The sequence below is a fragment of the Lissotriton helveticus genome, chromosome 1_1 (genome assembly GCF_964261635.1).
Source record: "Lissotriton helveticus chromosome 1_1, aLisHel1.1, whole genome shotgun sequence".
NCBI classification, from domain to species: Eukaryota; Metazoa; Chordata; class Amphibia; order Caudata; family Salamandridae; genus Lissotriton; species Lissotriton helveticus.
Window position 1 is genome coordinate 956,349,980 of NC_136057.1, and position 17,080 is coordinate 956,367,059.

A 17,080-nucleotide genomic window follows, 5' to 3' on the forward strand; every position below is an offset into this window, starting at 1 on the left:
ACAAAAAGCACACTCGAAAGAGGAAGGTAAATCGCCAACGCTTGAATTACGGCGAGACAAATCTGTGTGCACCCGATAAATCACATAATACGGGCTCGAAAACATTAAGCAGTCTTCAGTTTATATAATATGAACCAACCATCCATCTATATATGGATTGGTGAAAGGATGGATGGTTGAAGGGGTGTATAGATAGGAGGGTAAATAGGAATGTAGCCATATACACAGATTAATGGGTGGGTGGGTAAATGAGTATAGAGCTGTGGCTGTTGAAATGAGATGGATACAGGAAACGCCTAATTAATGAAACCTTCCCCATGTAATTATTGATCGCTCACACCCTTAACACCCTTAAATACTGCTGACTTTCCATCCAATTTTTCTCTCAATGTACACTATATGGCATGGAGAAATGTTGACCAACTGAGGATCACTTGTCAAAGGGAAGCTCAAAACATGAATCCACAAAAAACTGAACCTGCAAAAATCAAGGGTATTTGCTTTGAGGCTAGGCTACATTGAGACAGCCCGACTGATGGACCTGCATAGGAAGCAATGGAGAACTGGCCTACTTTTGCCACTTTGACAGCAGGACAGGAAGATGTAGAAAGAGAGAGACAAGGAGCAAGACAAGACACAAAGGCAATGCCTACTTATTTAGTAATTTTGTAAAGGCAACTGGAATGCTATTCAATTAGTTGTAAGTTATTCTATTATTAATTTATTTTGTTGAATGGCTCAGTTAAGATGTTACCATAATGAAGGCAGATGCTTGATTGCCTTGGAATATGTCCAATAATGCATTAAAAAACATCATGGATTTATTAAAATTTTGAGTAATACTATCCTATATATTATGTGCGTATAATAATACATGCGAGACTGCAATTCTTGTATAAAAGGTGTGCCTCAAATTTCCTTATTATAGCCGACTAGTGACATCACTAGTTGCCAGTAATAAAGAAATGATGTAACCACTCAAGGAATAGTTAAATGCTGTTGAGTTCTGACATCATAACGCTTACTACCAGAGCCTTCAGTCGAGGGGAAAGACAGATCATATTTAAAATTTTAGAAAATTAAAACAAAGCGTGTTTTTTCCTTCTTCTGCTCTGTTTTTGTAGATGAACAATGATAAATGGGAGAGGTGTGGCGCCGCGGCCAGGGCGACTGACGCTGGAATCTGGGGATCAGGGTTCGATCCCCAGGTCCGGCGGCAGGTTAGCCCAGCACCATGCGACTCTGGGCAATAGCTTGCTTAATCTTCCCGACGGCCCCCAGCGCCTAGAGACCCTAACGGGTGATTGTGCGCTATACAAATGTGGATTATTATTATTATTATAAGTCCATGGCAACATTTTTTTTGTTCATACTTTGGAAAATTACAGAAAAAATTAAATCTCTCTACGTGTTTCTACACATCTGAGACTTGTACTAATATGAAACCAATATCTTTTTGTAACAACGACCCAGATGCTTTTTGGTGTGTTTAATTTTGTACTAGGTATTCAAATGTTATTCTTCATATTTACAGGCTATCAGTGATGTGTGGGAAGGGCTGTGGTGTGACCAAGTACAATAAGGAATAATGTACCACCTTCTGTATATCCTAAGGATATCCCAAGTCACCTCAGTGTTCCATGACCTAAAAGGACCTCCTACTCAGTGACTTGCATTATCCTTATAATGTACAGCAGAGGGACCTTATCTTGTATAACACATAAAGAATGTCATCATTACTGTTTTGTACATTATATATGCTCTGTGTTTGTAATTGTTACTATTACTTATTATTACTATTATAGTTGTTGTTATTGCTTGTAGCACTGCTGAAAAATAGTAGATCTTGCTAATAATCACCTCAAAGTTACACATTTTATAGGCATCAGAAGGATGAAAAGCTGTTTGAGCCAGCCAGGATTTGAGTTGAAATTACACTTACATTGTGCAGTTTGTAGTAAAGTCCACAAGCGTTGCAGACAGGATCCCCGTTGGCATTTCTCCTCCACAGTGTGGTGGTGGTCGTCTGACAATTGGCACAGGAAGTGCCTGCTCTTCTAGCTGCAGACTGCAAGCGAAAAAAAACACAATTTCAAATATACAGAGTGGAGGCATTAATGTAAATATAAACAAAAGCACAAACACTAACCCACAATTTGGATGCCTGCTTCTTCCTACCAATATGCATCTTAAGCACACAGGAAATTGTTACTTCATCATATATACTTTTCTGAGCGATATTAGAATTGTAATCGTTATATATGTTATTACTGTTGTCATTATTATGACTACTAATGGTATTATATAATTAGTAGTGTTACTGTTCTTATTGGTGTTTTTTGTTGTTACAAACTTCACAAATGTGTCTTCAAATAAAACAAAGAGAACACTTAAAAGCCAGGAAAACTCTCTTTTAGATGTAAAACTTTCTAAGATATACAAGTAATAACAGTGTTTTCACTGTCTTGAGGCGTAATGCTCAACCCATACTTATTCCGTGTATATGTCTTTCAGCCTTTTGTTGAAAATCATGGAGTTAAATATGTTACCGTGTTAAAACAAGAATAAGCGTGAGGTGAATGGTGATGATTTTGTCACCTATAAAATTAATAACGCGTGTTAAAAATTCTGCCAGAAGTGCAACGCCCTGTAAATCAGCTAACTACTACCGAATATATAAAGGCAAAAGGAATTTAAAGTATGGCATATGAGTTGGTAAAGTAAAAAAAAGTGCTTATTTCTAAACAGCGTCTAGACATTATTTAAATGTACAATGTACTAGGTAAGAGCAATTACTATAAAGAGCGCCTGTGAACTATTTTTGTATTTTGGTAGCTGTATAAAGAACAAGTGTTGCTATTGCTCAATCAGTGCTCACGATACCCACATGGGAGGACTGAAAGGCTGAGTCAGCCTTGCTGGCATCTTAGCCTGTGCCCTGGGGATTGCAAAGGTCTCTGCAGCATATGCATTAACCTGCTGTGTTAGCACACTGACTCCAAATATCTCAATGTTGCCAACAAACCTGGGCTGTTTTAGTTAGCTCTGGAAAACTGATTCCATATAGGTTAGAAGTGTCAAAGGTTCTGGGATGGGACTGGAATGCCTTATTGTACAAAGGTTGAGGTTCAGAGTGGATGTGGGCGGTCCTGGCTCGTAGCAAGTGCCAGCATGCCTGCCAATGTCCCACCGAGTGATGCGAGGGCACTGCGCTTCAAGCAGACTGTTTATTGTAGCTCAGGATGCGTTTTAATTGTGATTACTTGTATACTTTGCAGCTCCCCGACAGAAAAGGGGGTTCCCCATCCACGTACTTTGTGCTTTTGAATAAAAGAGCCCTTAATGGCTCTGTAAGGGAGACCGGCCTTCAGCATGCACGACTTATCTGCAGCGCTCAGACATCCGGCAGCCTTTTCCTAGGAAGTTTGTCTTTCGCATTAAGAGAGGGAAAGCGAGCTTGAGAAGCCAGAAATGGAGGCTCTGGCAGAACTTCCCTCGCTAGAAAGACTTTTCCTTTCACTAATGAGGGTGTGAAAGATGTCAGTCCCATGAGTGGGCCGTGGGCACCTAGGGCCAGTGATGTCTGAAGAATCTGAAACAGCTCTGTCCGGAGGGTGAGGCCTACAAGGACTAACGTCACTGTAGCGTCTGAGATCCTCCCTTTACAACAGGTTAGTCCACACATTTTATTTATTTTAATTCGTGTCGCATTTTATCTGGTGTTTTTATAAAGTACTAGCGCAGTTGGAAAGCTGCTTTAAAGTGAGCAAGAAGAGTGGGAGCGAAATGAAGCAGCGAAACATATTGAGAACACGTGTGTGAACCCATATCAAAATCTAGACAGTCTTCAATGTCAAGATATTTGTGTGTGTGTGTGTTTATCATCCCAGTAATGCAAAGTACGGATTTACATTGATTTGAATACCACATATTTATTTTTGTTTTTTATCGCTTAAGACACATTGGGAACTAATTCATAAAGAGTCGTATACATCTTAAAGTCCTGTAATGTCATATAGTGGTTTTGGAGATATTTATAAACCAATCTGTTTTCCTTCTTGTGTGCATATGTTTTTCCTAAAAGTCCTACCAAGACATTGCAGTTTTGTATTTGTGTTTATTGGAGAGCCAGTAGCCCTCATAACAGCAGTTAAATAGCACCAAGCATGAATAAGGACAATTTGGGTGGGAATTCAGAGGTAGATCAATTTTATACGTGAAGGTTCGAGAAATGAGATACACAATGGTACTTCAGTGCCTCCCTCTTAGAACTGAGACTTCTATATAGATGTTGACATTTATTCTATAACACATCCATGTTTATTAACTGTAGCACAAGAATATGAATTACAAACGTAAACACCCATTTTACGTAACATATATAACAAATAGCGTGTATAATTGTATTGAACTAAGTCCTGCCTGGAGTCAAAAGTTATATAATTTCCCCAGAAATCAAACAAATCTAAAATGTATAGGTTCATGCAGAGACAGAGGAATCCTTTTTCAAGCATTAAAGACCTGCTTGTGCTGTGCACAGCACCTATGAATCTCAAAGAGCGCTTAATCAAGAACTTTGCACTTTTATAGATGGGAACTCCTTAATACAATGGGGCCTGTGCGTATGAGGTCTTACCCTGAAAAACAATTGACCTGACCTCATCTCCCGCTACCATTCCTCATCCCCCAAAAATATTTTCAGTGATGGCCGCCCTCCATCCCACGATTAAATGAAAATGGAAATAAAAAACTAGTGATGGTTCTATAACCTTAGCAGGCACATTGATAGAAACGTGCATTATGGAACCGATAGTGTCTGTTCGGTCTTACTTGAAAACACTTCTTCGGTTGACTATAACAAGTCTTTTGACTGGGCTGCCAAATCCCCGGAGAAAGCTTCCCTTCCTGAGCTGAGGAAATTAAAGAAAGAAAGAAAAAAGCGTTGGTGCGTTGGGTCAGAAGGAGCTACTTACCAGCCTCCGCTTGGGCTTGATGAGGGGCCGGTTCTGGCCATTCATTTTATGGTAGAGCCCGCATGCGTTACACAGGTAGTGCCCCGTGCCGTCTCTCCTCCACAGGGGTGTGGACGTGGCCCCGCAGTTTACACACTCCCTGCCTTCTGAAAACAAGAAGGCACATAGTTCACTTTAGGGACCACAGACTGACCACCAGCTACCTCCACCTGGGGTTATACATGCTGTTGCTGGGCCAGCCAGCATAGTGTAGAATTCAACCCAACTCCAACCAGCAGTCAAACATTCAGCCACACACCAGATAGTTTTTCTTCATATGGATAGAAACTGAAAAGTAGATTCAGACACCTATTAGAAGCAATAAAACATCCTCGTGCATTTCTCCTAACATGTCTTGATACTCCTCTCAACCACAAAGGCCTTGATGGTATACCCTCTATGTCATCTAAAAACAAAAGGGCAAAAATATAACTATGGGAGCAGGTGCTCCACACCAGCCACCTCGCAGTGGTTGGAGGCTACAAAGGATGTCCTGAATTGTATACGTTAATGGTCAGTCAATTTATCGTTTGTTGATAGGGAATTCCGGCCAAACAGAAACTAAATTAAATCCACATTTGATCAAGACATGCTATAAAAACAATAACTAACACTTCCTCAACTGTGTGTTCCCGTGATTTATTTTATTTCCCTCAATTCATTCATAACTGTGTCAAGAAGCAATTACATAAAAGAAATATAAATCTAAGAAAAGTAAAAGTTTTGAAAATGCTAATTTCTGAAACTAAGTTCTTTTCGAAATCTGAATCCGCTTTTAATGGTTAGACTTTTGACTAGAAATATATACAAGTATTCAACTGAAGCTGATCTTCGATACACCCCTACCTAGCTGAGCATAGATCCTGAATTCACAGCACGAGTTAAAGATAATCACATTAATCCATCCATTGAACAATCTCCATTGTCACAAGTGTGAGGCAGGGAAAACCGGAGGGCCTCTGAATGGTACTGGGTGAATCTAACCTTATTGAAAATACAGAGCATTCTTGTGGTGTTGCTGATTATCTGTTCAAATGTAGTCAATTTATGTCGATTCCCCAACGCATAACCATATCGCTTTTACATTGTGGTCGTTTCCACAGGACTGTGTCTTCGCTATGAGATAAATTACAAGTGTTTTATTCATGATGTAATCCCGATTCTATATTTGGTGGTAGAGCTGAGGGAGCACCAAGGAAGATTTTCTGGGTGTGCCCTCTGTTCAAAAACCATCATTCCTGACTCAGAGGGTTCCACAAGTATCCGTTCAATTACAAAGAGTGCATTTGGAGCAGAAGCCAAGCTGGAATATATACTGATTTTTCTTGGCATCGGGCACCCTCCAAGCGAAGTAGCTGGTTGCTAGAGAGAATCCTTGGTTTTTGTTTAATGCTGTATAACTAGAGAATGGAGCATTCGTGGGCAAATTATCCAGTAAGATGCTAATCAAATTGTGCCACCTGGAAATATAATAGGAAGCCCTTGCAATCTGGAAAACAAGGTGGTGCATGGGCCCAGCCCACCCATAGGCAACACCTTTGGAGTTCATGCCAGGCTGGTATCTGCTAATCTGCACCTAGGAGTGGTTCTTAAAAAGATTCAGTGCCTTGAAGTTAATTGTGTGTTATTACAAAAGGGTGTTGGTTCAAGAGCTGCATCATGTGGGCAAATTGCTCTGTGATAAAGCAAGGTGGCTGCGAAACAGTGTCTCCTGCGGTGGCCTTGTAGCATCTCCATGATTCAAAACAAAAGTGAAAAAATATTTGTTTACAGACCACACAGAAAAACTTCACACTGGTATAGCATCTGCAGCTCTTCGGTGGCTTTCATGGCAATTCTTGGGTCCATAAAACTACTTGTGGTGTAAAATGTGGTGCACTTTTAAGTGTTTCTTGTTGGCACCAACATGTTTCCCTCTCTCGTGGTTGCACTGTTAGGTGCTGTCACAAAATGAGTGTGCCCAATCTACTCTGCAGCAAGCGGATGTAGTATTTCCTTTTGAAAACACATTTAACTCTGTGGAAGCAGGGCAGCCACCCGACCCTTTGTGACATCCCAATGTGTTTTAGACTTTTGTGGCATATACAAGGGTCACTTTTGTCAGTGTACCTACTGGTGTCCATCAGTGTGTTTATGATGCCATCAGGATGCCTCCAGCAGTGGGGTAGAAAGTGATATTGAGGATGTAATCGCTCGTGCCACTCGGTAAATGTTACTTTGCAAAATAGTTAGATTACTAGAACATAGACAGCATCTTTTTTGAACAACTACACCTGCCTGGTAGTAGGTTCTTGCACTTGTTCTGTATATGATTTGTTACAACCATTGGGTCAGGTAGGGATTTACTTGCCTGTGGATCCAAATAAAAGATGGCAATGTATGCTTTTAACGGAGCTAGTTCTTTTTTTTTCAGCGCCATGTATTAGCAATTGGCACCGCCAAGGAAATACTGCAATTCTCTATGGAAGATGGCAAAGTCTCTTAAGAGTGGTTACAAAAGGTCCCGCTTCTAGCAGCCCTGTCCTTCAGCATGCTCACTGCTGAGGTGAAAGGCCCAGATGTATTCAGACTCTGCTTTGAAGAAAGGTTTCCATGAGAGACAGCTGCACTGGCACCTGCCTCACAGTATGTGGAAAAGATGCTGGTCACGCTAGCAGTTACAACCGGTCTAACAAATACTGAGTATTCTTTACTTCCCTTTCTGGCAGGTACAACTGAGAAATTAAGACTGCAGGGTTAAGGGTACTGTGAGTGGGTATACGGAGACTGATAATAAACATTTAGAATAACAGGGAGGACTATATAAGGCTACCATTACTACTGCTGAAAATGATACTTGCGATTTTACGGCTACTTTTTTCCCCCTTCTGTCCCTTTTTTACAGGGAAAGGGCAGTTTTATTTTCTTATTATATTTTTTCCCTTGCTTGTTTTCTTCGGATTTTGCCTGTGTTCATCACATTTTGCTACGAGATTTTATATTATAATTTCATGTTTTTGAGTGGTTTTACTTTATGGCACACAATGCGCTTTTGCCCTTTCTGTGTAAAGCGTTACATCTCAAAAATACCACAAAAACTACTACAAAAAAATCAAACACCAGTATTATTATTATTGTTATTGTTGTTGTTTTGTTGTTTGTTACTGTTATTAATATTTTAATAGTAATATCCGTGATAATATAGTCGATTATCCCTGAGAATAATAAAACGATACATGTTACAATACATGTTTTAATTGCAGATCATTCTTTAAAAAAACTTTTGTAAAAGCACGCTAGAATAGACAAGGCAGGAGGAATGCAGCTAGTTAACCAGGCACCCGGCCTAACTTTATTAAATGAATCTGCGGCTTTCTACGAGCTGAGCAAAATTCCTCCTCGAGCAGTTTGAAGGTGTGTGAAAGCCCCTCGTGCCTGCGTTCATGTGCTAAACTCCGGGCATTTACTTCCATCTAGCTTTGTCTCATTTAGTCCTGTCAGAAAAAACGACAGGTTGACTTTTCACAATAACTGTCCCCGTTGGCAGAAACTGCCATTTTAGGAGCATTACTAATTTGTGGTGAAGACATTCCTTTATCCCACAGCTGAGGGAAAACCAGTTTCTCTTCTCTTCAAATTTTCGAACTAGGAAAATGTGCCTTTTTCCACCTTAGCCCCTCGCTTGAGGTTATTTTCTTGTAATCATGACTTGCAAACACGATATACCTTCAGAAATGTGACCCAAAAATACTCTAGCCAGTAGCCACGCAGCAATAGCAGAGACTTAATACCTGGGGCTGGTATGGAGGGGTCACACTTTGTTAATTTTCATAGGTTGTGGAGGGACAAGGGGCTTTGAGCCCCCCCCCTCCCTCGAAGAATACCCACCTACCACCTCTCAGATGCAGGACTTAAAATGAGCCCTTCATTCCTAGTACTAAACACAGACATATGAACGCAGACAGCCCTAATATGGCAACCCAAGTGAAGAGTAAGACACAACTTCTCACAGAAAAGCAAGGTCAGCTGGGCCCAAACACTCGGTGGAAACTGTGTCAGATGGGACCACGGCCTGATTTCTATAGCATATGTCCACCAAAGCATGTAACTCCTTCGCATCAAGTGTGTCCATTTCAGAGATAATTGTATTGTTAATATCCATTTCAACGAGATTTTAAGTCAAGTACTTTTATTGTAAGGGATGCTGGTGTGAAAGAGGGACGTATGTACAGCGCCTGAGAGACATGGAGTTTCAGTCAGCAGGAAAGGCATTGCACAGGGTAGACCAGAGCCTGTTTTTTACAGTGCATGCAGGCTTGGCTTTGGAAGGGACAAGCGGTCATTGAGAGGGACAGAATGTTCCAAGTATGTGCCACTATAAGCTGAGCCACAAGTCCATAAAATGAACAGGCTCCCTTACTGATTTGGGGGTCACTCAAGCTAACAGAATTAAGATCATATCCTGGGAGTACTCAATGGCAACGGACAACTCTGTCTAAAGAGAAATATTGAGGCTTGCCAAATCTGCTTCTGCAGTCCACCAAAAGAGACCAGGCCCCAAAATGATTGGTGGAATGGCCTAAAGAAACTGTGAGAAATCAACAGAGGCATAGATGTCCGAAAATTAAGATGGTTCTGATGACCATAGAACTCCAAAGACCAGTGGTGCGAGGATGGAAACAGTTCGATGGTGCAGTATTCCTTTTCTCACAATTGGCACTTACAGCACAGTGGCCTTCTGACATGGCCAGTGGGGCTCATGCTAGGGTGGAAGCCAGCGGTTCCAACCTGTGGTCCGGGGACCCCTGGGGTTCCCGAAGCCTCATCAGGGGATCTGTGATTACTTAGAAAATTAAATATTAACAGATGAATAAAGTGTATATAAATAAAGAAGCTAAATGTACAACTGGACATTTTTAAATGCACTGTATATGTGAAGGAATTTGAAATTGGAGACTAAAAATGTAATTAGTTTCCTCAGACTGATTTCTGCGAGCAGCGTAAGTGCACCAAAAATAACATAGCATGGATAAGTGGCCTCAATTGAATTTAGAAAATCTTCATCATAGTAAAATTAAAACTGTGATTTATGTTATCTATATATTTGCGTTTTAAATTAAATTTGTCATCATTTGTGTATTTGTTTGAATCGTTATTTTTTTTTTTTTGGTATTGTTTTGTGGTTCAAATCATCGACAATGCTTAGGCTGGGCCCTCGGCTAGCAGTAATGAGTCAATGGGGATCCCAGATTCCAATAATGATTCAGGAGGCTACCCGGAAGTTAAAAGGTTCAACGCCACTGGTGTAAACAATACAACTCTCATTACGTCGCACAGGTTGCTGTCTCTGGACTGTTGTTAGGTCTGGGCAGAGAGGCCCCAGCCTGCCTGGTGGTCTTTCGTTTCTACACAGACCAATGGACTATAGGCATTAAGAAAAAAGCCTTAGCACATACAAATCAGCATGGAAAGGGAAAACGCAAAACTGAGACCACTCCATCTTTCCATATAATCCATTATTTTGGCAGCACCAGCCTGGCCTGTCTACTACTCCAGTGTCATGTATATTACTGTACTTTATTGCATTGTGTTTTGAACTGTATGGTGTTGTACTGTGTTACATTTCTTTGTATTGCAATGTGTGGAGTTGCAGTGTTTTGTTCTGTGTGGAACAGCTGATTTCAGATCCTTTTTGCTGAACTCCTGTCTGATTTTTGTTGGCCGCTTGTAGCTCAGTGAGTCGAGTCTATGTGTACAGCCCATAGGCCACACACTGAAGAATTTCACTCCCCTGCTCTTAATAACCTAAGTAAGCAGCAAGGAGTTGGATATGGCTACCACACTTTCCCGAAGCACCAACTGAAAAAATCAGTTTGTGCCGTACTGTACGTAAGGGTCAATATAATATTATTCTGCTCCCGTGGGGTGATGTCACTGGCGGAATTTCCATTTCCAACACATGATGATGCAATGTCTGCATTTTTGGGGATGATGTCTCTGCATTATACAGAAGGGTGTAGGGCCGACTTTATGCAAATTATGCAATGGTCGTATTGGGCTGGTGGTGCAGCACCACATTGTACAAGGGGAACTGCTCCAAGCATTATATAGCGAGTCCAGTGCCAGTGCCATACAAATGGCGCAGTGTCGAAATTATGCTCATGGTGGTGCAGTCATTATGAATAAGGCTCCCTGTTTTCCATTTTTACTGATATTTACAGATAAATACAGACAGGAAACAATGTGTTTTCTGCCTGCATTTGTTTTTAAAAGTGGATAAATACAGAAAATTGTGCTTCTTTTAAGTGACACTCCATGATGTATTTCATGAATTATAGGCCAGCACCTGAGCAGATGGACAGCATGGGAAATTCAAAAACAGGAATAAATTTCTTTAAGGTACAGCATATGTCAATATACACTTATGGTATAATGCTAGTATTTACCAGTGGATGTATTGTCATGTAATATTTGGCAGCTTAAATAGATAAAACACAACAGACATCAAAGTATGAGTGTGTGACTATCAGTTTAATAGATATGGAAATGTATAGTTTTAGAACTTCATTTATACGCAAAACACAAAATAAATATGGATAAATACAGATAAAATGGCCAAAAAATAAATATGGATAAATACAGATGTAAATGGCCAAAAAATAAATACCATAAAACCGTGAGCCCTAATTATGAAGGCGAGTGCCAGCATCAAGCAGTGTGCAGTGCTGGAATTATGCCTGGGATGTTGTGCCTACATTAAACGGTAGAAACCAAGCCATCACCATACACCCAGTGCCATGACAATTTTGAGCAAAGGTACAGTGCCCGCAATATGCCAAGCATTCAGTACCAGCTTTATAAAGGGTGCACTTCCAGAGGTACAGGCAGGGTGCAGTTCTAGCATTATGCAGGCAACACAGCAGTAACATCATGGTTGTACTAAGTGTATTTTTTTTATCAAACCATAAAGGCATACAATCCCTAAGACATTTCAATGTATTCCACCCTTAGAAGTGAATCTCACATGATAAGAGGGGAGTGCAGAAAAACACGAAAAACACTTCCTGTTTACAGGGCTTTGCATACTCCTGAAAAGCAAAGTGAGCTCAAGGTTTCTAGAAAGCTCTCAAAGTGTCTCCTACTTGTCTATAATTGTAACATATTAGGGAAGTAGCTACTACTGGTGCAGAAGGAGCAGGGACACCAAGGACCAGAGCCCTGAGAGGCAAATGGAACCCTGACAATGCTGTATTTTACTACGCCCAACGGAAGCCACAGGGGGGCATTTTCCTTATGTGCACCATTGCATAAACTAATGTCTGAGGGCAGGAGTGGAAATCGCACACGTCCCCTGATTCCATCAGAGAAGAAGAAAGTGTTCCTCCGTGGAAAGGGAGGGAGCTGCTGAATTAAAAGTATGCACCTTCATTTTTCAGAAGGTTTATGTATTGAAAGCAGGAATTGCTTAGAAAAAAATATTAAAAGTTTTAAAGGAGACACAAAAAAAGTAGCTTGGTGTTTAAAACATGTTGTGGCTAACTGACTGCAGCGTGTGCCTGGTTTTAAATGTGTGAGTTTATAGAGTAGCTCTTTTAGCACGAGATGGTGGTGTGGTCGCACTTCTTGCTTTGAGTGCCTCCCCCTCACTCCGGGTGGTGACAGGAGCCACAAGCCTGTCACAGTTGTTAACCACGGGCAACACGTGCATCAGAGCATGCAATGTGTCAACTTTTACGTGAATGGAGTCAAGGGCCCCTCTGCTGTGCCCAGGCTAAAGCCAAACGCCTCGGCTTGAACTCGCACAGCCTGCTCCAGGCCAGTCCTCAGTCCCTATCTCACATGATCAGCTCAAGGCCAGTCCTGTTCTCAGAAATCATCCCGGCCTTAAACCGCACAATCTACTCCTGACTAGTCCTGTTTGCAGCTTCGGCCACTACACTGAACCTACACAGCCTTCCGAAGGCCTGAGCTGGACGTGCCCGATGACGGTCTCAGGCCCTGGGAAGGGGGCGCACGCTCTCTCCGCCCCGCAGCACGAGCGCCTAGATCCGTATTTACAATAAATGTAAGCACTGCCTGTAAACAAAATAAGGGCAAAATACAACGTACAGAACTCCAAAGCAACGAAGCTAGGGGATGCTCTCCATGCCCCATGGCACAAATCAAGGCCTTGGAGATGCGTCCCGACTGCTGCAATGTATTATTATTAATATTATTACTACTACGACTCATTAGCATTTTCCTCGGCATCATAATGTGTACTGTTGCTTTAATGCTGATAATAACAATAATGAAGATGCAATATTCGCGTTTTTGTTGTTATTATTGTTACTATTATTATTGTTATTATTATTACTATAAAGGTTACATTATTTTTATTTTTGTTATATGTTATTATTAGTGCTGTTAGTGCTCATGCTGCTACCGCCAGTGTTGCTACTGGGCGTATTATTACTATATTACTATTATTAATAATGAGCATTACTCTCAACATCCTAATGTGTATCGCTGCTATAATGATACTACTACTAATAAAAATGTGGCAGTAATAGTAATGTTATTAATGAGGATGATTACAATCATTATTATTAAATAACTATGCATTATTATGATATTATTAATATCGTTATTATTATTATTATTAATATTATTAATATATTTATTAATATTATTGCTATTTCTTGCTGCTGGTTCAGCCGGTGTCAGCAGTACTGTTCAAGGGTTGCCTGGTGTGTCGAATTGTGCCCCACACGCGGCTGCGTTTCTACCCTCTCTCTCCTTCCGAAGCCGTGAAGGGGTCCTCGTGCACCAGCCCCTCTTGTCACTAATGTCACGAGCCCGTCAAAGCCTTCCTCCCTCGCCCTCCTCGTCGGGCGCTCCCTGCACACCCCGCTGCCCCGCTGCCCGGCTCCGGCCCCGTCCGCGGTAGAGAGAGCTCCGGAGCGACAGATCAACAACAAGCGCTGCGGCCTCAGTCTTTAGACCACAGCGCCTCGCGGGGAGAGCAACCGCGCGCCGAAGCGGCGGCCTCTTCCACCAACCGTCGGGTGCCGCAGAGGAGCGACTTGACGTGGCGGCGCAGAGGCAGACGCAGGCGGCGCAGAGGCAGACGCAGACAGCGCGCACGCGACGCCCTCCCTCCGCAGAGAGGGGGCGCGCTCTCACCTGGGCAGCTTCGGGCGGGCTAGGAAATACCACTAAGTCAAAGCTAGCACAGGGGCTCCCGGGGACGCATGTCTGCTCAGAACTACTCTACACTATTATTATTATTATCATCGTCATTGCTGTACCTGCTGTTTTTAATATTTATAATAATAATAACAATAATAACATTATCATTATGAATAGTAATGCTGCTGCTGCGCAGGTTTGCGTAGTTTAAACAGGTAGCTTGACCACGGAAAGAGAGGTCATTTCGTTCTTCTTACGCCCGATGCGGAAATTAAAGGTTGATGTGCAAAACAAGCTCATAATAAAGTGCTAATCCGTTTAGCATTTTGGATTCTCCCTAGTTTACGTCGGTGGTATGCCTTCGTGTTTTACATTAAATGAATGCAGTTGTTTTGGTCTCAACGCATGAGTTCTTCGGTGTCTGCCTTTCATTTTTTAATCACTGTTTTGTTCCTTCAGTGGTGCTCTGCTGCCAGAATGCTGCATGGAAAGAGACTGGATTATCTCTGACTTTTAAGGTATTATGGTCAAGTGCAGGTTTATCAAGCCCAGAGCCCCAGCCTCGCTGGCTGTTTGCCAGAGGATGCCAGCGGTGGTCTGTACATCCATTGCAATCTGTCACCTTGGGGCACTGCATTCACCAACCGAGTGCCAGGGTGTTTGTTTACATGGGCAGTTTTTCTTCAGAGAATTAGGAAGAGCTGTCTGTTTGCCACAGAAACGGAAGAACCGTGCAGTCTCTTTACCAAAGGGACTTAAGAGCTGTGCCATATATTTATTTATCAAAGACCAGTGGAGTGTGTTTACCAAATGAAGGGCTAAGCAGTACAAGGCGTTTACTAAAGACATGTCGGGGCTGTGCAGTCTTTCCCAGAGTGTGGCAGCCCTGTGCAGTGTGCTGACCAGAGAAGGACGAACTGTGCAGCGTGCCGATGTCAGATCCTGTGTCCCTGCACAGACAGCTCTGCCCCGGAAGTGTTATCTAGTCACAACATCTGAAGCGGTATGAGCCGCTGGAAGGAAGGGGCTTTAAGTTTCTCTGTGTGTTTGGGGGGGAAGAAATGATGAAGAGAGTAACACTGGCAATGTATTCACAGTTATGGTAACAGATACCGCGGGCGCATCTTTTATCTGCCAGAGTGGGCTGCAGTGTGCCAATACTGCAGTTTCTCACCGCATCACCGACCATCTTGACTCTACCAGCTGCCCCTCTGCGTCCCAGCTAACTTCTTTTCTACCTCTCTCCTCTCGCCATCTCTCGGCCCTTCTGCCCTGCATCTCACATTCACCGGATTCTGTTTACCTGGCTTCTTCTCTGTGTCCTTCTTTGCGTCTTTCTAGCAGCGGGGTACCAAGAGTGTCACGAGCACTAACGCAAGCGAGGAAAACAAATGCGCTCCCCATCTCCTGGTGCGGCAGTATCAGACAGCCACATTTGCGGTGAATTGGGCCCTTCACACCTCTTGCCCCAGTGCCACTGTACCGGCTACAAGAATTGTACCTACCTTCTACTTCCCACCACCGATCCCATATCTAGATGTTTGTTTGTCTACCTAGTTATTTCTCTAGCTCACTGCCTTTCTCCTTCACTTTCTTTTTGTTCCATTGTCTCTCTCTCACCGTTCTCTGTCTAGCTGCTTCGATACCTAATTACACGACTCAGGGTCAATAATGCATGCCCCCTGCCACCTCTGAAGTGCTGGGATCTGCCCTTGGTCAGGAGATAGCTTTGAGAGGCCAGCCTTCTAGAAATGTTATGGACCCCTCGTCAAACCATGCAGCGCAGGCCCACCATTTTGTGCCACACGCTGATCTCACTTCCCGTCTAACCATCAAGCTATTTCACTCCACTACTTCTTTAACTCACACAGCTTTCACCTCACCGACCGCCGAGGCCCCTGCCCGCCCGCACCCCCTCTGCTCCGAGGCACAGAATACCGTGCAGGTCGCTCTCTTTCTCTCTCACCGCATCCGGACTACATTAAAGTTCCTGGCGCTGGATAAACAATGCAACTGTCGCGTGCAGCAGTCTGAAATAATTGGATTAGCTCAAACATATCTAAACTGCGACGGCCCCGGGTCAGACAGTCACCCTGCGAAAGCCTCCCCATGACTGCTCTCGCCCCAGGCCCGGGGAGAGAGTCAGGGGACGGGGCTGTGAGGTAGCCCCTGCCTCCGGCCGAACCGTGCAGCAATGTGAGGGGCGTGTGAAGCACGGAAGCTTCACCAGTGGAAAATACCGTGCAACGGAGACGTGTGCATCTCACCAGGGGCGCAACGTGGGGCCCTGCGGTGCAGGGAGGTCCCCAACGCTCGGGGGCTCCCACTCAGGCCAAGGCCAATGAATATATGAGAGATATGGGAGCCATGGGACCCCCTCCTCACATTCTGCGGGGAGTGCATTATTTGGGGTTACCTAACTGCTTATTATAGATGTGTATCCGTGTTTATTAATAGTTAAATTAGTCAGATGGGCGGTGCCAACGCGTAGAAAGATATGAGAATAGTCCACCGTATATCCTGAACTATAATTTCACAGTTTCCTGTCCGGGAAGGTAGTATATGCTACGTGGCGCTGTGTTGCATTCATTTGCATATATCCCACCGTCCATAGGCCTCAAAGCTGTTTCCGATGCCTTGGGCCAATTCTCGGGACTAGTGGAGTCACGGTGTGTTAAGAACATGACGTGGGCCACAGAAAAGGCTGCACTTCAGTAACATGATCGATACGCTGCGATTGGTCTGATTTTAAACCACACACGGGCCCAGGGCAGTGGTTTTCTGCGAAGTCGAGATTGGCCGGTCGCTGAGAAAAATACTGCTCAGCGCAGGGGCGCTCAGCTGCCTGCCTCCCCCCCCCCCCCCTTCCTCGCCGCCCTACTACTGACAGGGCCTCATTCGTGCCACGGGGCAGTGTG

At 43.2% G+C, this 17,080-nt stretch overlaps 1 protein-coding gene and 1 long non-coding RNA gene across 6 annotated transcripts in view; one reads left to right on the top strand and one right to left on the bottom strand.

Moving 5' to 3' along the window:
• GATA3 (GATA binding protein 3) overlaps positions 1-17,080 on the bottom strand; it is a 37,040-nt gene that overhangs the window by 11,197 nt on the left and 8,763 nt on the right. For 3 of the 5 annotated variants that reach the window (XM_078676963.1, XM_078676979.1, XM_078676988.1), the window contains exons 4-5: positions 4,974-5,119; positions 1,943-2,068 (exon numbers count right to left, since the gene is read on the bottom strand). In XM_078676963.1, the coding sequence (XP_078533089.1) occupies positions 1,943-2,068; positions 4,974-5,119 (272 nt within the window). Of the gene's footprint in view, positions 1-1,942; positions 2,069-4,973; positions 5,120-13,759; positions 13,830-17,080 lie in introns of those variants that run through there. The other 2 variants (XM_078676996.1, XM_078676971.1) reach the window with 2 other exon arrangements.
• LOC144819024 (uncharacterized) overlaps positions 3,488-17,080 on the top strand; it is an 88,831-nt gene continuing 75,238 nt past the window's right edge. The window contains exon 1 of the long non-coding RNA XR_013607200.1: positions 3,488-3,671. This is a non-coding gene — a long non-coding RNA (uncharacterized LOC144819024). The remainder of the gene's footprint in view (positions 3,672-17,080) is intronic.